Source organism: Gallinula chloropus (assembly GCF_964237585.1).
Source record: "Gallinula chloropus genome assembly, chromosome: 1".
Classification (NCBI taxonomy): domain Eukaryota; kingdom Metazoa; phylum Chordata; class Aves; order Gruiformes; family Rallidae; genus Gallinula; species Gallinula chloropus.
The window spans coordinates 105,448,709-105,475,159 of NC_140085.1; the positions used below are offsets into that span (position 1 = coordinate 105,448,709).

Genomic DNA, 26,451 nt, shown 5'->3' on the forward strand with positions numbered 1-26,451 from the left:
ATTACTAAAAGTGTTTTTAATACTGGTGAGCTCCAAGGCAATATATAAAACAACATAGACTGGTTATACGAAAAGGGTATTCAAATGGAAACTTGTGTTCATGGTCAGATAGCTAACAGAAAGAAGCTGTAGGATGCAATATTTAAATTAAGCATCAAATGAGTGGGCTATCCACATACAGTATTCTAAGAAAAGTTTGACAATTTACTCACTGAGATTTGAGAGGTACAGAAGATTTGAACAAAGTCATGAAAACTAATGAAGAGACAGGATGCTGTCATTAATGTCCACTTACAGAGTTTGGTTTATTCAAGAAGTGTATAAACATGCGTTATTTCCTTATCATAGTAAGGTTTGAAGCCACTCACTAAAACACAGGTCAAAGATTTTCTTTGCTTATATCCAACTTTTTGGATGTATCGTATTGCCAGGAAAGTACTTAATGCAAGCTGAAAATAATTTGACCATTGCTTTCCTTCCAAACACTAAACATTTTACTACAAATTTAGTGGATTCAGCTTCAACTCTCGCAGACTTCAGGTAGGAGAACACAAAGGTTTGTTTAGACTGCATCAAAACAATTAACGTCATGAATTTCAGTGGTGCAGCTCTATCTACTGTTCTGTACATGTATTGGAAAGATGAAATAAAGTACTCTGACATTTCAAAATTTTGGAAGCAGCCTGAATATGTCTTAATAACAAATCGCATCCTTAACTACTTACTAAGTATTCCTTGAGTTTATACTGTTTGTTTCTCCAGGGAAGTCTCCATCTGATATTTTTCGGTTGGAGAAATTAATGGTAATAATTCTTTTAAAACTGCAATATAAAAACAGCTTTAGTGAAACACCTTAAGTTCTTTTGTTTGTAGCAAGGTTTGTTTTTCTTCCCCTTTACTTAGTGGCATGGGATGGCTAAAAACAGATACTAAGGGCATCACTCTAGTGAAAGGGTCTAGGCCATCTCATGCTACCATTAATTTTCATATTCACTCTTTAATCTCACACTTCCAACTTCTGACCCCTTCTTAAATAGGAAGAGCAACTATGTTGCTTGGTTTTAAAAGATCTAAATCTGTCTCTAATGTCTTCACTGACATCAGTTTTGCCTGTCACTTTCTCATTTCTACACCCCAATGGAAAACCACCTAACATACTCCTTTACATCCAGCATGATCCAAAGTAGCTTACAGTACGTAAACCTTCTTCACACATTCAGTTTCTTTTTTTCTTCATGTCATGAGGAGTAGAGTTTTGTGCTTATCACCAAATAAAATTGCAGTGCAAACTTTAAACATAAAAGTTACACAATTAAAAGTTAATATATGGCACCACAGCCTATTAATTCACATATAGTACAACAGACCAATAAAAACAGACATGAATATGAACATAGCTAAAAAGAAGGTGAGCTTGCATAGCAATGCAACAAAAGAAATTATATACAGAAGGAAATCCTTTTCATTCTGGAGGGTGATTTTTTTTCTTTCTTTTCTATATACTCCTGACAAGGAATAGTTTAAGGTGGATGGTGTATTAAAGAGAAGAACACAAGTAAAGTATCTGTGGGATATGTGTGGCTGTGTGTCTTTACATTGCATTTACAGTTCTTTTAATAGTACATAAATAAAGAAAATGTTCATTGCACTGTTTAGTGTCATCACTTCCATGAGTTCAGACCTGATGGTCCATCAGAGCAGCTTGCAATGTGTCTTCTCAACTACTCTATAGAGAGAAACAAAGAGAGAGAAAGAGGTTGTAATAAGGAGGAAAAAAAAAAAAAACCCACAAAACAAAGCCTATGGCAATACTAACGCAGCACAGGAAGAACATTCAATATCTTAGGAGAAGAGAGTTAATTGTTTCTAAGTTGAAAAGCAACGGATGCTAAAATTCAGCACTTACCAACACCATAACTGAGATAGCACATATCAGGGCTTGTGTGTCACCATTCTGTCTCCTACAAGCTGAGGGTTTGACCGCAGCAAATAGGAGGCAGACGTGCCAACAGCCACATTGCTTGTACAAGCAAACATACCGGTATGCCCAAGCTAGCTGGGGTATTGATGTATGACTATCAAACAACAGAGTCAAGCCTTTTGGCATCCAGTACTACCCTCACATACATATCAGTAACATGAGTTTATGCAAGGTTTAACAGATTCTGAGTGATAATAGAAAAAAGTTTGGAAAATAATTCCACCAGGACTGGGAAGCTGAGGAAAGAATTGGGATATATAACTCAAAAACTAGGCTATAAATTTGAAAAAAAGAGGAACTCCATCTAAGGTCAAAAAGGGCAAAATACTTCTCATCAAGCAACAGAAAGCAAAGGAGAAGCTATCACAAGCTTGCCACCATGTCCAACAAATTCAGCTCCCTTTTCATTCACTCCTCTGAGAGAAACTGCCAGTGGCATTTCCAAGATGCTCATGCTGCAGTTTGCTAAGAAAATTCTAAATCAATAGAATTTCTTTTCAATTTTCCAGTGTTTCACTAGCATTGCACACTGAAAGATGCATTATGTAGAAAATGTTGGTGTGGCTTACACAGATTTGAAGTGGTCCAAACCAAACAACAGAAGAATTTCATTTGTTTGTCATTGCAGGGAAAACACCTTAGAAGGCAAAAGGATCAGGGTAAAATTTTATCTGATTCTCGTACTTAATTTCCTCCTCTCTTCACAACACATTTATTTTTTTTTTCTCTTTTTGTCTACTTGAGAGTTTGAACTGTAACTAGAGATAAACTTACATAATTCACCAGTAAACTGTCCTTGACTGTTTGATCCCACATAGCCTACATCGAGAAGGTCACTGGCATTGCGTTGGTGACCTCCTCGCAAGACTTCACCTTTTCTAGGTCCAGTCGATCCTTTAGAAGAAGCTGTTCCTGAAGAGCTGTGGCCACCAGGGGATGGGAAGTTGGGTTTACTATATGGTACAAGTGCCTCTTCTAGAAAAGCAAAGCAAAACAAAACAAAATTAATACAAAATACTTTTTTTTTTATAATATGGAGTTAACAAGGTGTTGTGACATGGATGCCATATTCATTCCTGCCCCCAGATATTTGTCTTTTGTCTTGCTTTATAGCACGGCAGTTTAACCTAGGAAAATACACAACTCAGTGTTGTACCCTACAGACAAAGAAACCTCCGTGAATTTACTCTGGGTTTGTAAAGTCATACATTAGTTCGTAATAGATTATGAATTACAGATACTTTAATAAAAATAGATGCACATGCAATTTCCAAAACAATGCAGCTATGATTAAACTTTTTGCTTCAAGGCTACATGAATGTGCTTCTTCCTTTTCTTTAGTTTAAATTATGGCAACATTACCTCAATCAATTTAGATAAAGAACTAGAATATTGGTTAATTTAATTATCTTCCAGCAGCTCAGAAATTTGTAATGACACAAAGTACACTGAAGATTTTTTTTAAACTGGTTGTGACTCACTTTGGAAAATATTTTATTATAAACAATAATAGTAGTTCTAATATTTGGGGTGAGTAAATCTTCCCGCAGCTTGTTTCATGCTCCATTATTGGCCTCTTCCTTTGTGAAAACCAGTAATAATGAACTGCTTGCTAGAGCAGGATTAATACTTAATAAAGCATAGGACTGCATGTCTTCACATAGCATGAAGTAAAACAAGACATCACATCTGATTAGAGCTTGCAGGAGATATCATTGTAATAATCCTAAAACTAAGAAGCAAAAAAGCAGCACTGATTTAACACTGAAATATAAGCAATATTTTCTTTGCTGTGTATGATCCCCTTTTGCTGTCTTAGAAGCCGAAGAAAGAGACTCTGCTAAATATAGTTTGATTCAAGAAAGAATGTGAGTGTATGTGCTTAACCTCAAACACAGGCATTGCCCCTTCTGAAATCAGTGGGGTATCTCCTGCTTGAATCTTTTGGTTTTTAAAGTGAATCTGGGCTGAAAGGGTTTGGGGTTGGTTTGTTGGGGTTTTTTTAATTTTCCTTTTTCTGTTGTCTTCACTTGTAAGCAATGTAATGAGGCGAAACAGACTTTCTTTGACAAAGGGCAGGTACTCAGAAGGAAAAAAAGGTGGGGATGGTTAGAAAGAGAGAGGAGATAAAAATGCTTTTATTCACAATCTTGAAGCCTTAGCAAAGGCTGAAGCAGAGGCACAACTAGGGAAATGCTAAATGAGAACAAATTTGTGGAAGAAACCCAGGATTCCATTCTTTGTACCTACTGCCACAAGTGAGTAGGGCACAGGAATTCCCTGTGTGATCTGCTTTTGGACAGAACCTGTTTAAGGTGAATCTGTTGCAGAAAAGGGCAGGAAGCTGACTTCTTTCTCTGCCAAAGTATCTCCCTCTGGCCCTACCCAAGGGACCAGAATACTTGCGCTGCGGCATGTAAAGACATAGTGCTTTGTGCTATGACCACGTGCTGTCCTTGCTGAAGTATAAAGAAATGCTTAAAAGACGTAGCAAAATGGCATTTAACAGCCTTAGCCTCCTAAATTATTTTACCTGTCCTTTATATATCAAGCTCTAACAATAGAATCAGATGCAAACCCGGTTTCCAAAGGCTGGCTAAAATATGGAACAGCTTGCATTAAGGCAGCAATAAAGCAGGCAGCATAAATCAGTTTAGCAGAAAGCTGGATACATTTTTAAGGGATGGAAAGAAAAGTCACTAGCATTGCAAAAGAGTTTGAAGATGACATATATGGTCAATTGATTTGTTTTTCTAGTTTGTGGACTAAGGATAAGGCCTCCTTCATGTTCAATGAAATATTGAGAAAAAACAACCATGAATAAATATAAAGTGCATTATCATTATAGAGCATATGGTGTGTTAAATTATCTGTTGTGCTCTCCGAAATAAATGCAATCCATAAAATAAGCAATTGTGACATAAAATAAGGGCTAAGATTTTCACAACACTCCAGCACATGAAAGGTAGTTGTTTCAAGTCCCTAGTATGAGATCACATTTATTAAACACTCAAAACAGTGCCCCATGTCCCAGGCCTGCAAAGAATATGGGGAGGCTGTGTCAGGGTCTTTTGCTTTGAAACACCAAGCCTTTAATTTGAAGACACAGTTCTAGCCCCTGTGAAGTCTGGACCTATGTGTGCAACGATGTTTCTATACCTGGTAAGATAACCAAACGGCTTTCAATATTATCAAAACTATTGTGACTTCATCTAGCACTACTTTCTTTGGAGGGGTAGCTGAGAATGTCGTATTTGATGTGCTGTAACTGCAGCTCCACTGTGAAGCCCTTGGCAGGAACTCTGTGATCTTGTTTATACTGAAAGCAACCAGTGGAAACACAGTTCCTAGAATCAGGTATTTTTCTTCTATGCAACTTCAAACTAAAGGTCTTGCTTTCAGATTTCACTCACAGCTTGGTAATGTTGAATGGAGCCCCCTAAGCTGCAAAACAGCTATTTTCTGGAAGCTAACAGCTAATAATAACTACTCCTTCTGGAACTATATTGAAAAATAGGACAGAGTAGACTTCCAGATATCTTTGTCATAAATGAAGGAAAAGGGAAGAAACACAATTAATATTAAACTCCCAAAATTTACTAATATAAACAAGCATCGCATACAAGAGTAGCCTTTTTTCAATCTACAAGAGAAAAGAATACAGAGCAAGAAAGCTGTAGTGCGAGAAGCTGGGACAAGAAGACAGACAGAGAGAAATGAAGCTCTGGGTCACCTTGTCCACAAACTTTATTTTTTTTTTTTTATATTTTTATATATATATATTTTTATATTTATTTTTTACCCTCACACCAGGGTAAAACCATAACATCTAGAGGAATCCTTGGTCATGCGTAAAGGATATATGCAGGTTTTCTGTTGAATTTGACAAGAACAAGATGTCTGTAATCACTCCAGCCCTAAATTCAATGCTCAGGTTAGTGTCAAGATACTAGAAGTGTCAATATCAAGTTCTTTTCATTTAAGAACAAACACAAGGATGTAAAATTTACTACAGTATACCCTTTGTATCACAGAATAACAACTTCTATCTGTACACTTACGAAATGAGGAAAAGGAGGGAAGTTCTCACTAACCTGGTCAGAGAAGCATCCTTAATCATTTACGAAGAACTAAGATGCATATTGGATATTTCCTATGTGTTTGTACCTCTTGTATGTTGCAATTAAAATTGCCATTTCATCAAGTAGCATGAGTTTCACACATTATTTTTAAACTGAGACTTCACATCAGCGTTTCACAACATGAACAACCACTCATTTATGCAGCTGAAAGATTAGGGATTTTTAAGGGTACCGTTATTGGTATATTTCATATATGTTGTATTTAAAACATTGAAATATGTGTAGCACTATTTACTAGGAGACTTTATTCAGGAAATTCTGGCCTCATGACAGGTTTGCCTGCATACTACTTTTTTTTATTCTGAACACCATTGATATTAGTGTGTTATATTAGCAAGGAGCATTAGCAGTTGAATAAAATCAAGAAAAAGACAGATGAGTACCTCTAGTGTTACTGTGGGAGCTGCATACATACTTGAAGAAGTGTAGCCCTACAGAAAGCTCCATGAACAGTATAATTTGGTTTTTTTTTAAATCTTCTTAATTGTCCTCTTTTATCACTGTAATTGGGAGTAGGATAATACATGATTAGATGTTAAAGAAAATACCCTAAGTAAGGCAACCTGAAACAGCAGCTTTTGCTTGAGGTCAGGGTGACAGAAGGAATCTGCAAGTGTTGTAGAACTACAAGTCCAGCTCAACACCACCTCTTGCACACATTTTTGCAGACTTGAAATCCATTCAGGAGGTTAAGTCAGCACTCAGCAATGAGCAGATCCCATATAAAGGTGAAAACCTGCACTGTCACCTTGCTGGGCCTAAGAGATGAATGATGCTTTGTCATATCCTGAATAAGGGGGAGAAAGTGTTTTAAATACAGCTGGAAGGAACGTCAGTAGCTCAGAAGGATCAGCCTTCTTGCAGACATGCAAAAACAACTGCTTACAATATCAAAGGTTGAAGAACTAGAAAATATGTCTCTATATGTATAAATAAACACACCTAACAGAAAATACTCTAAAAATCTGATTCTCCTTCTCTGCCTGCCTCAACTGCTCCTGTTCTTTTCCACCTCTCTGCTTGATCACATTATTAATTGCCAAAAACACTGTAAAGAATGCGTTGAGTCAGGTGCTAATGAGATCTCCTTATTGCAGGAGGGAAAAAACTCGGATCACAAGCTCTCATTTTGCTTTGCCTTCTCCTACTGTCCAGCCCGAGCCTCACCAGTGCTGGTATAGAGGGGCGTGCGGTGATCCTAGATTCCTGCTAGGAGCAGAAGCCCTCAGCTGAGGAGCGGCAAGGAGCCGCCTGCATTGCCTCGGCTGGTGCAGCGCACACACACCTGATCCGAAGGCTTGTTTGTGTTGGGCTTTCCTGAAATCCTCTTGGCGGTCTGTAGAGCTTATCCACTCCTGGGTTTGCCGCTGCCACTCTAGTGACGTCCTAGCTTGACGGTCCAGGGAGCTCTTTGTGTCATCTACGTTCGGTGCATGCTGCCTCTCAAGAGAGCTTCCTTTCCTCTCTGCCGAGCCTCCACGCTGGCCGGGGACTATTTGCTGCCTTAAACCCTGACCAGGGGGCGGGTCGGGTGGTGGTGGAAGATCTAAAAAACGTGAATAAGATTTAGATGAACTAATTTTTTTTTTAAACTGAAACAGAAGGTCTATTTGATGCTGAAAAGAAAAGTCCCTTGCAAATGGCACGAATCATTTTGCCAATTTTAAAAGGAGGAAATTTCATGTAAATGAGAAATGCGTTTTTTACTTCCTCTAACTTTTTACTCAGGCTACTGTGTTGCTCGTTCTTTCTTCCATAAAACCCAATATACTCTGAGCCCTGACTTACATTTTTAAGGCTGAGATCTTTTTGTGGGGGGTATACTCCAGCTGGCTTCTTTTATGAAAGGCTATGAAAAACTCATCCGTGCCAGTTGATCATTTCCCCCCATCATACTGGGGCTTGCTTCATCACCCCCTTTTTTGGTTTACACTTTCAGCTTGAGGTTTAAACTCAAAATCTAAATATACAACTTTATCCAAATAAATAAAAATCCACAAAAAAAAAAAAATTGGCAAATTCATTCACAAAACCTACTGTTACTGAAAAAGCATGAACACATCTATGAAAACAGGATGTTTAAATGGAACCACCAAACAATGGGTGAGCATTTTCTTCAAGTACTGTTTGAAAGTTCACCCAAGAGGTAGCATCTTCATAGACAAGAGGATGAACAGCCTGAAGTTTATCAGTCTCTCCAATATAAACAATCAAAATACAGTTTCAGCTGAATACTGAAAGATGGTTGCCTGGTCTCTAATACCTTGTGTCCATTTCAACTTTATCAATTAGACTACTAAGATGCTTATAGAATTGAAGATCAAACTTCTAATCACATTTATTATAGAAACTGGATAATTATAATTCTAAATGTAAGATTTTCATGTAAACTATATGACAGACTTAAAACAGTCCAGAAAAGCCTCAGATTATTAAAAGAAACAATCACACAAAAATGGAAAAGGGAATCACCTTTAGTATTATAATGATAGCTATCCCACATCAGATATGAGTTTTATATGTATAACAATTGTTGATAGTCCTGGATTTGGGCTATGCATAACTCAAATCTGTGCAGTCTCACCAACTAATGTAAACATGTCAGTTTACACTAAATCTGGGTGATGTGAAGTTTTTTCAAGGAACTGAACTTAGCTCAATAGCAGGCATGGAAAAGTAAACCTCTGCTTTGCCTATGGGAAAGTCTGATGCTTATAACTCGTGAAATTGAAATGATTTTATAAATTGGTGAGGAGGCCTTTGGAGGCAATTTACAGCCAAGTCTGTTATCCGGCTTTATATAATGCCACACAGACTTTTTCTCATGTTTTTGCTGTTAGAAGTGATATCTATACCTCATATATGGGGAAGAAATTCTTCCAAAGTTGCTGAAATGTCATTCCAGTCAACATTGTCTTTTTGTAGATAAATGAGGATGTGTGGGTTATTTGTGTCTACAAGGGAAAGAAGTTGTATCTGATGTTGCTCCTGTACCTTGTTCACAGCTGAAGTGCTATACCCCAGATTAAGATACCTATCTTCTGGCTAGAAAGGCCTTATAATAATCTGTCAGTGAGCTTGTCGTTTGCTTTATGTTCAGCACTAATTTATTTGAAAATTTTTTAGTTATGAATATAGATGTGACCTTTCATGACAATGGCTATACTTGAGTTACTGTAGGTGGAAGCAGGAGGGTATGGGAGCTTGCCAATGTTAAAATTGCTTTATAGTGTTGGCTTCCAAAATGGCATTTCTTATAATTGATTTTATTGCGATCATAACCAGTTAATGTACAGAACCACAGCTCTGGCATCTGCTTATGCAATCTGAAATAGAGATTACTGAAGCTGTGATTTACAAGTACTTTATGGAGATGCACTGAATCCAATAAACACAGTTATAACATGACAACTGACAATGCAATTTTCCAAGATAAGATATTTACCGTTCAATATAAATAAATTTTTAAGTAGTATCGGACAGAAAAAAAAAAGCGTTATTAAACTTAACACACAGCACCCTTCTTCAGAAATTGCTGTCTAACAATTGTTATTAATTAGATACTGAGAAGGAAAGGTTTGTCCTTAAACCATTCTGCATGTTCTATAGCTGGCTGCAACTCCTGGAACTACTGTAGACATGCTGCTGATGTACTGTTAACCTGATTCTAGCTTTTATCCATCTGCAAAATGGGCATTATGATTGCCTTATGCATAGAAGTGAAATGCAAAACAATGTTTGTGAAGTTCTTTGGGTGTCTTAGACCTGTGGAGGAGTTGAAATGAAAAATAAAATTTCTCTTCTAATGACGCTTCACACAATTCTAGAAGAATTACTGGTCTTATGGAGTTAATACAAGCTGGCTCCAGCCTGAGAACAGACGTACTGAACTGTGTTAGACACGTCTGAGAAGATCTGTAAGAACAGTTACTAGTTCTAGCCAACCATCACCTGACTGAACTGTTTGCTTTTTCACCTTTTTCCTCAGGTTGATTATCACAGTAACACCTACCTTTCCTTTTTAATAAAAAAAAAGCTGGAAGAAAGCTTCACTTGGCAATGTGTCTTTTTATTTGCTCTACAACTTAAATCCTTCAGTGCAAATGTTCTGCCTTAGGTAAAATAAGAAATATGCTCTGTTACCTTGCATGAGCATATATATATATATATAAGCATTTATATATATATATATAAAGACCCCATGTATCTGAAGTCATTAGTTTCATCCTCCAGTGCCACAGAGAACAGTCTTGTGTCTCCTCTCCCTTCCCATCCTAAACATGTCCATATGTGACTGTGCACGTCTTTGCACACTTGAAAATATGCATGCATATGATGGCTAATAGTTGGCATTTCAACTGCTAGTAAAAGGGAAACACGAGTAAGTAGTCTCAGTCCCTAACAGGCAGACTTATTACCACACAGATGCAAGTCAAGTCATTCCATCAATTCAATCACTTCAGAGAATCTAGAAATTTAGGGACTTAGGAGGATTTTCAGTGAGGATCCCCAGAGAGTTGTCACTGATTATCACCATACTTCCATCCAAATGGAAGTACATATATATATACATATTATATATATATATATATATACACAAAGCTCTTATCACAGTATTAATAATCATTCTTCCAGGTGCCAGGTAAAAAACCTGGAAAACCACACTGAGCTAATCCAGTGGAATGTTATCCAGACTATCATTTGCAGCTTCTAATGGAAGGATTATTAAATCTGCAAGGCAATTCAGAAGTGCATTGGTGATGGCCTTACTGATTTAATAATGGAGGGACTGTGATTGAGGAGCTGTAGGACATCAGGGTGCCCAATAAGAGACAGATGGATGTTCCACCTGGGATTACCCCAGCCTTCCTTTAGAAGGCAGAGCAATGGCCAAATGATTCAGGAACCAGTCAAGTTTTGGCACAGGCTCTCATTATTAAATGGTGTAAGCAGGAAGTTGCAGAACCTGGAAGTATAAGGACATCTCTATCTACCCATGCCAGTGATTTAGTTTGCTAAGAGTGATAATTACTGTGACATTTATTAAGCTTCTGAACCATTTTCTAGCATCAGATGGTAAGCATCGTATCTAGAGTGATCTACATTAGCAAATATTGATTTGTAATACACAATAGCAAATAGAAGTCTTAAATTCCAGTCCTCCTTTTTAATCCCTAACCATGTTTCCCTTCTCTCTCCTCTTTGGTTTGTTTTTGTTTTTTTTTAAACATCATGCTTAGCTAAGGAAGAGATTTTAACTTCAGTCACACAGTTACTATGCCACCACCTATATGACAGATTCCACTGTTTTGCAATTCGTGAAAACATTGTTTCTAGGTAAACAAATTACTCATTGAGAATAAACCTAAACTAGGGCTAGAAGCCTCCTGTTTGCTTTTTATTGTGGACTGTGAGCTCAAAATGAAGATTTTCATCATCTGCGGGATTCATAAATTATCCTTCTTCTATGGAGCTGCTCGTCTCTCCATGATTTTTTAGCATATGGAAGTTAAAAACCAACTTGTGCAGCAAGACAAATATGAATACTCAATCTGCAGTTAGTATCTAGAGGATTCTGACCTGTGACCAAAGAAAATGAAGAAGCAGGCTTGTAGAGGATTTGTGTGGATTGCTGTCAAAAGTAATCGTGAAGTTGTACCCTCATATGCTTACATACTCTGGGATCTGTGTGCTATGCATTAGATATTGCAGTTTCTTAGGCCTTTTGCAATGTCCCATGTGGTTAGAGTCAACAAGGAGGAAGTGCTCAGGATGTGTATGGGAAAGGGCAGAGAAAGGGCATGGCTGGAGCTTTCTTGGTCAACGAAAATTTAAAATGACAGATACCCAGTATGTGATGGGACTTAAACACAGGATGCTAGAACTCATCCAACTTGGGAATTTGAAGATGACTGACTAACGAAGTAGGTTCTCATGTGACAAATCCAAGAGGAGCAGTTGTAAGGGAATGGATTTGAGACATCTCAAAACCATGAGAAAATGCACAGTGATGCTTCCCACTGAAATCAGGGTGGCCCAGGGCCGGATGCACTGGCCTGGACTAGGGTTTAAAATTGCTGGATCTATCCCAGGTTGTCCTACTTGCTCTTTCTAACCGTAGCTTAAGCATAGTGTTATTGTCTCTCTCTGTAAAGACCATTACAACTTTCCATACAAAGCATCCAGTTACCAGTTGTTGCCCAGAGAAGCTGTGGCTGTTCCCTCCCTGGCAGTGTCCAAGGCCAGAATGGATGGGGCTTTCGGCAACCTGGGCTAGTGGAGGGTGTCTCTGCCCATGGCTGGGGGTTGGAACTTGATGGGCTTTGAGGTCCCTTCCAACCCAAACCAGTGTTCGGTTCCATGATTCTATGACTTCTAATTTCTCTATGTCAGAGGTTCCTATATCCTGTTTGTTTACATACACCCAGGTGGCAGCAGCGATCTTTAGCTTCCTTAATTGACAAATGTTCTTTTGCAAATTTAGCTATGACTCAGACTTGCTGTTACTTTTTAATGACTCATATGCAGCAAGAGTCAAAGTGGAAAAATTGTACCATTTGTGTGTGTTTCTTCCTGTGGTAAGAGAGGATAGGAAAGGATCTTATAGGTTTTTGGAATATATAGTAAGTAATTTAACCAGGTTTATAACAGACAACTGTTAAGATAATGGTGTCTGAAAGCTGTTATGTTTACTGCCTGCATCCGAGTGGCGGACTGTTGAAGGAAATATTGCATCATTGATATTCTGATTCAAATATATGGAAGAAACTCCAATAAGATTAGCATTTTATAAAGAATAAATAAAAGACAATAGGAGATTCCTCCTCTAAAATCTTAAAATCTTCTCTCTCACTAACTAAAAATAAAAAAAAAAAAAGGTCAGAATTTATGATGGAGTCACTCCTTAAGGAGACACACTTCATCTGTCTCAAGCCCTGAACTGGATTCCCAATAAATTTCTGGTACTGAAGTGATTGTTAAACATTTCCATAGCAATGGTACTCCAAAGCAGAAGGATTATTACATTCTACTGAGTACATTAGAAACTCACATGTACACAGAATTTGTCGCCCAAAAGGCTCACAGTTCAGGGTGACAGGATATGCCATACAGAAGGGGTGACAACATATTTACAGAAAGAGTACTGCCAGCACCAGAAGGAACACCCACAATTTCCAGTTACTATTCTCACAGACACATCTATGTAATGGATCTGTGTAGCAAGGAGGCCTGTGGAATATGTCCAGAAGGGGAGGGCATTAAAGTTTAAACCAATTCATGAGACAGGAGTCTAAACTACGTTAAGCTGTTTCCCCAAATATTATGGTAGTGAGGATGACCGATAGAGCATGAGATGCAATGATAACCCCTTTGGTGAAGACTTTCACTTCTGGAATCTGTTCTCTACCTTTATGGTGTGACAAACAAAGAATGTGTCAGAGCATACAGCAAAATTCTACCTGCACACCTGAAAACATGACAGAGAGAAGAGCTCTAGTGGTTTACGTGGCCACAGACTACCTTGTAAATGGTTAATATATTTAACGCATATACATACAATAGTAAATAGCACATTATAAATAAACCAAGATAAATATACTCTCTATCAAATCTATTATGTTACCTGCCCAAAGAAGATAATGAAGGGAGTTGGAATTGATGATCCTTATGGGTCCTTATGATTCTTAAGTGATTTTTACTATAATAAGAGGGATATTTATACTAAAATTCAAAGGTTTGGGCTTTTTTTAATTTTTACCCTCTCCATACACAGGAAAATTTGTCAAAAAGTACATAAGATTAGGAGATAGACTCACTGGCATGACACTCACTGCCATGGTACAGAGAGTGTTATGAGAGCCACTGCGGCAGATGGGACAGTCTAGCTCTCAGAAGTGCCCTGCTTTGAACACTGGAAGAGAGGTCAGCATGAGGAAACTGTTTGCATTCTCCATCTGCCCGACACTGCAGATATCCTTAGTGGTTCCTTTAATGCTGTTTTTCCATTTGCCCACTTCTCCCTCCCCCCGATCATTTCAACGTCTTCAGTGGCCAGGCCAGAGATCAGAAGAAAAGAAGGAGAAGTATTCAGTCCTCCTCAAAGAGTAATAGGCTGCAATTGTGCCTTTCGCCAAACTCAAGAGGGGGTACACAGAGATAATGGAAGACTGAGCTGATCTTAGTTATCAGAAGAGCAGAACAGACATGCCTGATGGGAAGCAGTGGTCAGAGAGAAGTGGAGATGTCAGAGAGGGAAACAAAGTCACTGAGATCAGTGGAAGTCAGGAATGAAGCAGCATGGACAAGACATGAGGCAGGATCATGAGAGAAGCATGGTACATGTTGCTGTAGCTATTGGATGGCTGTCAAAAGCAGCACAAACCAGTGTTGTGGGCCTTGCTCTATGATTCTCCATTGGAATTCATGGCATACTGCTACTGCCAGTGGTGGCTGCTTTCATTTAATGTAAAATTACTCACAGTGCATTTTTTAATGTCAACTCAGTCTGCAATGCAGTCATTACACTGAGACCTGAGAAAACCTAAGAGATGTTCTGAGCTGAATCTAAGAAAGTCTGCTTGAAGGGTCACTTAGCCAAGTCCCGAGCTGCTCACATTGCAATATTGCTCACACGGAAACCTGGGGATCTGACTTTACCAACCAAATAATTCAGCATCATGTATATTCCATAAAAAATTGCTCTATGTTCTCCCACTCTGCACACCTGCTTCTTGCAAGTTATCATCAGGGATGGCACCATAACACTTACCGTCTGTTATTCCCTCTCTGCGATGAGGCAAGGGGGGTTGGTCCAACCGTCCTCCCTTGTGTTTTTTAGTGGGCCTCGGCCTCTGACTCTGATTGACAGCTGCACTGGTGTTGCTGTCAGTAGAAAAAGGACTGCTTGGCCGAGGTCTCTGAGAGGAAGGATATGCTTTGCCTAAAAAAAAAAGGAGAAACCAGATGAAAAAATGTTATTGTCTTGAAATGGGCTGTCCTATTACTGTCTGTTCCAAAACATTAAATCTGGTCTAAATCTCAGAGGCAAGAAAGTGTCCCCTCGAGGTACCCACTGATGACAACTGCTTTAAGACACGCCACAACAAGCGAAGTGAGAAACTTGGCATTCTTTTGTCTTTAACTTTTATAATTAAAATCCTTCCATCTGTTGTGATAAAACTACTGTATGACATGTAACTCCTACCTGCTCTGTGTGCTGAACAGATGTGTCATAACAACTCCTCAGCCTTGAGCAGGGAAGGAAAACAGTTCTGCAATCATATCAAATTTATTTCCTCCTGCCTTCCATCTTCGTGTTTGCCGAGCCAGACTCTCATTTTAGGGGCTCCCATATGCACTGTATATCTGGAGTAACTCCACTGAGATAAACATAACTGATTTTGCAAGCTATGTAGCAGTGTAGGTTTGTATACTTAAGGACTCTCTTTTCTCCAGAAATAAAAATGAGGTTATAGTTAAATGCTAAAATTTTCCTGTTCATTTTCAGTGCTTTTACATCTTTAAAAAATGAATTCTGACTGAATTTATTACTCAGGTGTATAAATATATATACACACACACTAATCAAGCTACATGATTTTTATTTAAAAAAAATACCTTTGATGCTGTTCTATGGAGCAAATCACTAAAAGCATCATGGCAGGAACTGTAGAAGCATGGTTCATTTGCTATATTTGCTTCCTCTTACTTTGATATTCAGTTAACTTAACTGGGCTTATTGTTCAATAATAACTGATGAAAAGTAAAGATCACCCTTGTTTACTTTCTTTCTTCACTCTGTATGTTATTCTTACCAAGTATCTTGGGGTTGTTAACATTTTAATTTGTTTAGAACTGGTACTTAAAAATCTTATTTGTTTTAATCCTATCTGCAGTGGAAAACTTATAAGACGGTCAGAATTTCTTCCCTTTCAGTGCTGCTGTAGACTAAAATGGTGTAAGAGTTGATGGAAAGTGGCAAAATTGATCTTTGTTATTTTTCTGGTTGACTGAAGCCAAGCTAGCGAGGAGCTAATTTTATGTCCTGGTTAACTCAGACCAGGGTCTACCCTGCTGTGAGTTACGTTTTCTAGTAAAACCTTTCAACAGATGTGCTTACTTCCAACATGCTGTCACATATAACCTGATCTAGACAAGCCTGCTCAGCAGTAATATGCTCCCCGCTACACTATTTGAAATATTCTCAGTGCGAAGAGGGCAATCTTTGTGCATGAAAGTACCCATGATCTCCCTAAACATGCTGTTTCACATTAACGCACGCATGGTAGAGTAACATCTCAGTATTTAACTTGAGATTTCCTGACTGTCTCAATCTTGATCTTCTACCTTCTGGCTGATGTGCACCATGAGGAGGACATGGATCTTAGGCAAGCTTGTGTCCCATGTCACTGCCAGCCATTGGAAGTTACATTTGAGACCTTCATGTAGACATTCCCTAACTCTACCAAAATAAGCCCGATTGAACTTAAACAGTATGAACAGTATGCCTTGGCTAACCTGCCCCATTTTAACTGAAATGGGTTGCAGAACACCTACCCAAGCAGCTAATTCTGGAGCTGGGAGAAAGCAGCAATAATGAAAACATAAACCTCTGTAGCTTGCTCAGCTGCTGCCAGACAAAGACAAGAGACCAAGCCCTTGTTTCACAGTTAGGGATAAACCAGCAGATGAACATAGGCAAAATATTAAAACTTCATTGAAAAATTTAAAAATATCACTAATTCAAAGAAATTCAGATATGAGCCTGTATTTCCCCCCCTAGCTCACAGCACATTGCACAATGCCAACATGAACTCAAGACATGCAAGTGCAACTAGCGAGTGCAGGACGAAGAGTCTTCACACTTCATTCTTAACTAAGGAAATGTGATTGTTCATTCAGACTGTTGGATTGAAAAAGTAATAGTCACCAAACATTCTGGGGTTTACGCTTCCATGAAAACAAGGGGAAATAAATACTACTGACCTAAATCTGACATGGGGCAAACCCAAATGATGTGCAGGCTTCCAAAACACATCTCTCGGTGTGCCTAACAACTGATTAGAACATTTTGCATTTGTATGCAGCCCTTCCAGTAAGAACTGCTGAGCAGTGTCAGACTCTCTGTAGCAGATTTATTGTGTGTAAGTGGAGATGAGGAGGAATCCACTAATTCTTGATTTAATTTCCCACGGGTGTTAAAAAGGAAAACTGTCTGAACTTCATAGCAAATCACATGATGGCTTCTGGAAACTGGAATCAAAGTGCCTGGCAGGAGAGACTCCTTGTGCCTGGATTTACCAGTGCCTCTCAGGCTTGGCAATCAAACACACCCACGTGAGGCTATCACTGTGGACTTCTTTCCTACCCACGAGAATATTTCATAACTCTTCTGGATGGGTGTAAATAACTCTCCAGATGGCAAAGGAACAGAGTCAGGACCTTCAAACTCCCTCCCGAGCAATCAACAGAAATAATACTGCTGCTTCTCCACTACAAGACACCATTTTGCACAATATGGGTTTTGCTGTCGTGCAGCAGATCATTAATAGGCCTGATCGATCCCCGCTACCCTGGGAGGTATCATATTGTAATGAAACTGCAGTAAGTGTGGCAGAGTTACTCCCATTTGCTGAGGGTTTTGTGAGAAAAAGATGGGAGGGCTGTTTGTTTACATGTGGGTTTTTTTGGTTTCTGTTTTGCCTGATGGATCATTAAGAGAGTAAAGATCATCATAAAGTCTCTACCACAACCTTTTGCTGTGTTTTGATACCCTAAACTCTAATAGTCCATCTGAGGAATTACATGCAAGTCCTCAGTTTAAATGCATTTGTGACCTAATTAAGCTAGGAAAATATAACTGACAAGGACTCTCATCCTTTCCTTGTACTTTCCATTTACATAGCTACAATAAGGAACTCTATTTAAGTCTGTCTATGTGTTTGTGGGTCTATTTATATTTGTTATGTGCGTCTTTGTGGCAGAAACTACTTCTTGATGACCTTATACAAGAGACTTAACCAAAGTTAAGTCACTTTGGGTGAATCTTTGCATGAGCTTTAACTGAGGCCAAGAACACCACCAAAAAAAAAAAAAAGGGAAGAATTTCCTCCTTTCATTCAAGACTGTTTAGAGGACATTTCAAGCAAAATAGGATATTTAAAATTACAATTTGGCCAAATGTGCCCATAGTTGATGAGTGAAGGTCTACATCAATTTTTGTTTTGTTTTGCTTTGCTTTTGTCAGATGATGAAACAGATTTATTCAGTCAATTTCCCATTAGTGTTAGGAGGAAGCAAGGGTTTTAACTACTTTTAATGTTGAAATAAATATCTTTTAATAATGATTATGTCTGACTTAAGTCCTAGTGGCAAAAGTCCCACTGGCTTGAGAAAATCGGTATCTATCTGTTCACCCTGTAGCTTACTGGCAATACAGGACTTTGCCATCAATTCTTTTCTTCATTCCTAACATTTCTAAAAGACAGTGTTTGCCATGAAGTCATTGCATGCAGAAAGCCTGTGGTTATCAACATGTGGAGACACCTCTCATGAATGCACACATTTTACTGAAGGATAGACCTGATACCAGACTAACAGTAAAAAATTGTAAATGAATTGGCTGAGAAAAGCACAAAAAAAATATGACCCAAGTTCATATTTTGCTATTAGATGTGTGGATTTAAACAATTAGTTATTTCTGCTATTTTGACTAGACTGAGCAAATGCAAGCACATTCTTTTTTTTCCAGAATATTTAAAAAAAAAACATTTTTGCTTATCATTTTGCTAGAAATAAAACATATGGAGTTTTAAAATCATCATCTAATTTATGTTTACTTTTCATTAATTCATTTTAGAAGACTGGCTGTTTTCAAAAGCAATAGTCACTTTGCCTGTATTGCATTTAACTTGGCAGATTCAAGTGGCATAATTAAAATTCAATTGAGGTAAAATATATTCATTTATTTTTTAAATCAACTATTAATAAGGATTTAATCAGTTTGCATTATTAACAATAAGAACACAACAATTCACCCCATGCTTAGGTAGACGTCACAGAAGAATATACTTTTGCAAGAAGAGATGCAACAGAAGAGCAGGGATGGAGATAATAGTTTAAACATCACTGGAAATGTGAATGATTGTGGGAAGATTTTGCAAAAAAGTGAAATCAACGAAGACAGAACTGTAGAATTAGTGATCTCTTCACCAAAATATTAAACAGAACATACGTCAGTAAATCTACAGCAAAGTCAGCACAGAGGGAAACCGCCGCAGACTGAAGGTGCAGATTAAAAGCTATTCACTACTTCAAATCACTAAAATTGAGACATAATGCAAGGAAGGTTTCATTTAACATAGATCCATACAAATATCTCCATCCACTTTATTCCATGCATGTTAGACAAGTGTGAGACGCAAGTTCACTGAAAGTAGGAGAATAGGTAGAGACACCCTTCATGCAGAAAGCATCAACTTTGAGTCTACAAACCTGTTCTTGTCAGGCTGGTTCCATCCAGCCTAAACCCAGCTTTATCTGCTGCTGCAACCAGTGCTTGTGCAAAACTGCCGCTGGTAAAGATCGAGTCATCTGAGGAGCTACCTACACTAGATCTATGACTAGAAAAGTTACGGTCCTCATCAGACGCAGAACCCCATCCATTTACCATTGAACCTAAAAACAAATGTAGGGGTCTAGTGAGTTGTGCACATTTGATATTTTTTGATCATCTAAAGCTTAAAGATCCACTTAATATGTCCTTTCTCAACAGGAAACCCAAAATTCATTTGACAGAGAGTGGTACAATAGAGCAATATTCATCCAAAGCTTAAAACCACATTTAATATTACAACAGGAAATTCAAAGTTTGTCTGACAGAGCTTGGTATGAAAGAACACTCTCAAAGCTAAGTGTGATCTCATTCATAGCTTGCTCCATGTTACTTTCATCCTGTAAACAAAATGATACATATTATCTACAAATGTGAAGGCTCCCAAATAAATTATTTTGAAACTTAATAGATTGTCCCTGGGATTGAAATGAATGTGAGATTTTTTTTCCTTATTATAAATCAGTATCTTTTGATATTTGCAAAACAAAGTCTTAATTTAGGACAGCTCACATGTAAGTCTCAGTAGATATGGTTGAAGTCAGACATGGGCTTCAAGAGCTATCCTGAACAAGACTGGCATTATGTTGTTCTCCTAACACAAAACCTTAAAATAGATGAGCAGTTTCAATGGCCTGAAGAAAGCTGACCTGAAGTAGTTCATTCTACTGGATTAAAGTTACTTTTTTAAAAGGTTAGAAATAATTAATGTTCAAAAGCAGAGCAAATATATACTCAAATTTAATAGTGAGTCAGTCACTAAGCCAATGCTGGCCTCATGGTACTGTCTAGCTACGGAGTACCACCACTGCAGGAGAGGAACATGATAATAACATCATAAAAATGCAGTCGGAAAACCAGATACCTGAAAAAGCACATGAAAGACCTATAGAAATCTTGAATTAACTAAAATGTAAAGAGCAAAACAGTAAAAGAAGGGTTCATCTTATTTGCTCTTCATTTATTTTTCTTTCATTTATTTTCTCCAATGCACGAAGGATTGAACAGCTTCCCAATGTGATAATACAATAGACTTCCAAAAGCTATCTCTCAGTTCAGATTTTTTTCAAAGTACTGAAATTCTGTTTCTTTTGTGGTGTCAGATGGAGTTGATGGTGTTCTGTACTTCTAAAAATAACGGGTAAATGTCACAGGGTAATTCTACTCTGCGCAGTGAAGCAGGAGGCAAAGCAAACTTGGCTAGCACTAAGTACCTAGCTTTGCTCCGGGAACAGGGCAGCCATGCTCATTAGTTGCCAAATTGAGCTAAGGTGCAAAGTTTTCAGCCTGCTTGTGGGACCTGAGCTGTTGTGTGGCATTGGATGATTCTGTGTAGCACAGCATATGGTTCTGAGATAGCACAGGCACCTATCTTGAAATTTCTGGAATCTGCTTTTTAAAAACAGTGGCATGCATATGTTGAAGAAAAAGGCCAGTGAACCCAAGAGAATATGCAGAGAACTGGCTTTGAACGGTATGAAGACACATGTGGAGAGATACAGCATGACCCTGACTTAGTATTCAGTTAGCACAGCTGAATTTATGTAAATGTACCTAAGAAGTGTAGCAATGTAAGTCATGTTCTTCAAAGCCTGTTTGTAATCCATGTCCAATAAAGTATTAATTGTGTTCAAAACTATTAACTGGTAAATCAATAATGACCTGTTTATTAGTACCAAATTGATAGGTTAATTAACTAACGGTGGTGTCAAATAATAAAAATATCCTGCAAAAATAAGTCATGAGAACAATAAATGAGTACTGGAATTTAGTCCACAGCACACTACACCACAAAGCCCAAGAACAATGGGTTATTTTGTGATGCTGCAGTGACCAAACCTTTTAATGTCAGCAAAGTGGCAGGCTAGAATAACAAAAGTCCATGCACTCCTAAGATACAAGAAAAGAAACTGAAGAGGTCTACAGAGGTCTGACAGGCAGAAAGTGTGTTAAGTGCAACCGAGAGTGACAGAGTTTGATTTTCCTTGCCAAGAGCACACATAAAATTGTTATTTTCCAAACAGAGTCAAGCTGATGCAGAAAGATGTAAGGAAACCTGGATAACAGCAAGGGAAGGCTAAAACTGAATTTCCTCTGAACTAACAATCAAAGTGTGATAGGACATCATAGAGAATAGCGAGTCAAAAGGCTTAGCACTGTTATTGATGATGTATGAAAAGATACTACAGATAAAACACTTCATGAAGATGTAAGAAAATGAAATGCTATAGCTGAGGACATTTTCAAACAATCCCTTATCGACATATTCTGCGAAATATGTAAGAAAAAGCTGAAGCATAAAAATATAACTAGACCTATAGACAGCAAGGGATGATACTCGAGTGCTAAAAATTTTACACGTAACTTGTTAGTTTCAGGACTCAAGGGTTTTATACAATGCATTCCACTCTCTACAGAGAGATATATAAAATAATACTGTACAGGATAGGGCTAATTTTCAGTATCATAGGCACAAAACTATAGATGTTTTAAAAGGAAGTTAGGTTTGAATTTCCATTTGCTCACATTGCTCTGTCCATTTGGTAACCAATCACTCAGCTGTCACACATCATAGAATTTGGATGAGACACTTTCAGAGCATGACTAGGAACAGTTGCTATTTTTCATCTAGTTTTTGAAGGGCTGGACTGAAGTTCATGCAGTCCATAAAATACAATGCTGGTTTAAGCACAAAAAACGCTAAAAATCTGCAAAAGCCCATAATGCTCTTTATGCAGTGCCTACACCTGTAATTCTACACACATGCTAGATTCCCCTAAAAATATCAAATTTTAATTATCATAGAGACCTGTTTTCAGACTGCCAATTTTTCAGGCTAACTCTACAGGAAAGGACTGTTCCAGAACTCTGCATACCCATGGACAGCTAGCATTAGCAAGGATAGGAATAGTGCAGTCTGTCTGCGATTGCTTCCCCTTTCCCCTCTGCTCCAGCAGCTGTCTTAGAAGGAACTGCCTGTCAGGCTGGAAGCATAGCTCAGTTCTTGTAGGGATGTGAGCTTTACTGGGATATCAAGAGAGCTGACCACACCTGGAGTATTGCAACCAGTTCTGGGGTCCCCAGTACAAGAGAGACAAGAAGCTGTCTAAGCAAGTCCAGAGTGGTCCACAAAGATGACCAGAGGGCTGGAGCACTGCTCCTCTGAAGACAGGCTGAGAGAATTGGGCTCGTTCTGCCTGGAGAATGCTCCCAGGGAGATCTTACTGTGGCTTTTCAATAGATAAAGAGGGCTTTCAAGAAAGATGAAAAAAGATTTTTTTACAAAGGCCTGAAGTGACAGAACAAGGGGCAACCATTTTAAACTGAAATAGGGTGGATTTAGAATAGATATAAGGAAGAATTCTTTTTTACAGTAAGGGCTGTGAGGCGCTGACACAGGTTACCCAGGGAAGTTGTGCCAGTGCCATCATTGGAAGTGTTCCAAGTGAGGCTAGATGGGGTTTTGAGCAACCTGGTCTAGTGAAAGATGTCCCTGTCTATGGAAGGGTGGTTGAAACTAGGTGACCTTTAAAAATCCCTTCCAACCAAAACTGATTCAATGATTCCATGATACTTCTTGTTGTTGGAAGCAAAGGCAACATTCTTTACAACTGCTGAAGTCAGCAAACTACCATGAGACATTTACAGCACCCACAGCTGTATGCAACCAGGTAGCTAAGGGTGAAATCTTACATTATTTCTACTGGTTCCTGAGCTATTTGGTTTTTCTGAGAAAACAATTTTTTTCCCCACCAAAACTTGCAGTAGTAAAACTGTGGCTTGCTTTGCCCTCCAGATGTGTGGACTTTGCCCAGAAGGCACGGGAGTGCTTGGCACCCAGCCTGGGCACCTCAGGCCACCGCACAGCTGCATTAATGTAGCACACATGGTGACCGCTTGTTTAAAGGCATCCACTGGCCTCTTGTTTTCCAAATCAAACACACATTTGTTTCTCTGTGAATAAAGGCAGAATAAGAGATGCTGACGTCCCTTTCAGATCAACTGTGCATTTTGAAATGGAATGAAACAGGCTTTTAGTGTCTCCTTTACATGCAGCTCACTATGTGTTTTCCAAAAGCACATTTTAGTTTTTACGCTTTCTGGCAACTGTAAATTTTACTCTTGCTGACAGCAGCGGTAAATGCTTTATGCAGAGCAAAATCAACTCTGTGAAAAGTTGAACTCTGTTTTCTTGCTCCATAAACTATCTCTTGGTGCTAATGCAAACAGAAAGCTGCTTTGCTCTCAGGGAAAGGTGAGGGGAATAGAGGTGCTAGCTTCTTGTGGACCGCATGCTACTGCTTTTAGTAGCAGTTTGCAGGCAATGAAAATGCTATTTTTCTCTGCAAAGTCTACTCTTGCTTTAATTTTAAAAAAAAGTCTAATGTACTTGTCAAGTAAAAGCTGCTTGCAACAAACCCAACACTTCTGAAAACTCCATTAGATACTTTTCTGTATGTACCAATCTCTATGTGGATGCTTGAAGTTAACAAATGTCACTTAGACTTGTATGCGTAAGCTCATGTGCTTTCCTTCATAAGACCATTAAGCACATGTTAATATTAAACCTCTGCTTCTCTGCAGGTTTTTGGTGGAACTGGGCTACACTGTTTAGGTTTGTGAAGTATGGATGAAATTCTTGGGGACTGATGGTACTTCAGCTGAAATCAGTTGTGGAATTCCTTTAGCCTTTGTACAGGAGAAAGATGTTACCATCTTTTGGACCTATCTGACTACTCCCATGATTACAAAGAAATAATGTCCGCTGATTTTGGTGAAAGTCATGAAATAAAAGTGGCAATAGACACTGTACCATTAAAATAAGAAAGAATAATAGAGGAGACTGACCACGAAATACAAAAATTAGATCTGCTCTTTACATTATACTTCGCCATAAATGCCCAAATATGTAAATGTATACATCTGAAATAAAACCTTGAGTTTTAATATTTTTATTTTGGGGCAGGAAACACTAAACAAAAAGAGGTAAATGTCATACATACATATTTGGCACTTTACAGGTCTATCTGTAATTAATGTCCTTCATAAGCATTTAATGAAAAATGAATTTGTGCCACTTAGCCAAATTTATTTGTGTTTGCATTTTCAATCTTTCTACATTTTTTGGTTTCCATATTGCTGAAAGGCACAAAAAATTCTAAAATTTATTCAAGCTGTTTGAAAAGAAATGCACACAGAACATTAAGTAGTTGCTCAAATGTTGCTGAGCAGTAAAATACTATGATAAAGTGGCATCTTGCTGTGTCTCTATTACTTCTTCAGCACTAAAATTAATTTATGATCAGTCATCAATTCATTTACATGTCGTTTTATGCTAAATCCATCCTTGCTGATGAATGCATATCCCTAGATCCATTAAGCTAGAGTAAAGTCTGTGCTTTATAATATGACCCTGCTAATTGTTGCATTACCATTTTTATGAGATACAAAAAGTAGCAGTTTCCTATTTTCTGAGCACATATTTAATCCATGAAACACATTCTTCCTACTAAATGCAATCTGTCTAACTGCTTATAGAATAGAATCTTATGCGATAGGTATTGCTAAGCAAATCAATATAAATATTGAATTGATATAAATATTAAACTCTGCCATGGCAAAATATGGTTCATGAAAATGTTTTTGTGTAATTTTTAAAAAGTCGTGCTCACACACAATGAATGAACAGCTTTTACAGCACAGACAGTGATCAGTGATTCTTTTAATAAAGACCAAATTATGCCAGGCAAGGGATTTTCTTCCTTGCTGACCTATACAACCTATGGAGATCTTTATAATTTCAGATCTATATAATTCTAATGAAACAAAATATAATTCTGTTATTGACTTGCAGTGGTAATGTTTACAATAAAATCTCTCTGCATATATCAGTTCATGTCAATCAGGTAGAAAAGGGCTTGTTCTAATTTCCATGCTAGTTAATGGGTGTCTCTCCCCCTCAGTCAAAATGCACCAGGACTGGAGATGTAACAGGTCTCTGACTACCAACTTCACTGGTGGTGCTGTGGGAAGAGAAGATAAGGAGATGGCAAAGAAAACCCCGAAACCAAAATATTTTGATCTAACAAAGCCTAGTGTTGTTCTTAGTGATTTTAGTGAGAAGCAAATTAATTTCTTATACAGTCATCATATGCAATTAATTAAGTCTATTAAAGTAGAATAACATGAGTGACTCTTCATGACTGTTCATGCCATAACTCTGCACAGAAATTCATTATAAAGAAACATGTTAAGCAAGCAAAAGAAAAAAACATAATTCACTGTGTCTCTGAAAACAAAAGTAATCCTAAACAATTAATTAAAAGTAAAAATGCAAATGAGCAGTTTTATGGCTCCTTTTTCATTTATTTATTCTTTTTCTTTTTTTTCCTTTCTTTTGTTTTTTTTTGTTTTAAATCAGAATCAGTAACTCAGTATTTTAACAAACCATGCTGGAAATGAAGCAAAACTTTGTCTCTAATGTCATACTTCAACCCACAAAGGTTCTAATCTAAACCTCCCTCCTTGAGTATCTGCAGTATCTGGAAAACATTAAGTTACAGTTACTGTGCACTCCTCCTTTCTTTTTACATTATTACACATGTCATCATTATGCCTCTACTGCCTGCAAAGAGAAAAGCTTAACAGCACAGATTAAATCCTTGTCTGAATCTCCAGTTAGCTGTAACTAAAACTCATGGGCCTGCAAGACAACC

The 26,451-nt window shown here is 38.0% G+C and overlaps 1 protein-coding gene across 1 annotated transcript in view; it reads right to left on the reverse strand.

Annotated features, from left to right (window-relative positions):
• Positions 1 to 1,478: 1,478 nt before the first annotated feature.
• The window catches only part of ROBO2 (roundabout guidance receptor 2), a gene marked incomplete at its 5' end in the record, with an annotated part of 461,552 nt that continues 436,579 nt past the window's right edge, over positions 1,479 to 26,451 (reverse strand). The window contains 4 exons of the mRNA XM_084279241.1: positions 1,479 to 1,726; positions 2,855 to 2,956; positions 7,409 to 7,669; positions 14,894 to 15,064. Coding sequence (XP_084135367.1) covers positions 1,722 to 1,726; positions 2,855 to 2,956; positions 7,409 to 7,669; positions 14,894 to 15,064 — 539 coding nt within the window. The 3' untranslated portion in view covers positions 1,479 to 1,721. The remainder of the gene's footprint in view (positions 1,727 to 2,854; positions 2,957 to 7,408; positions 7,670 to 14,893; positions 15,065 to 26,451) is intronic.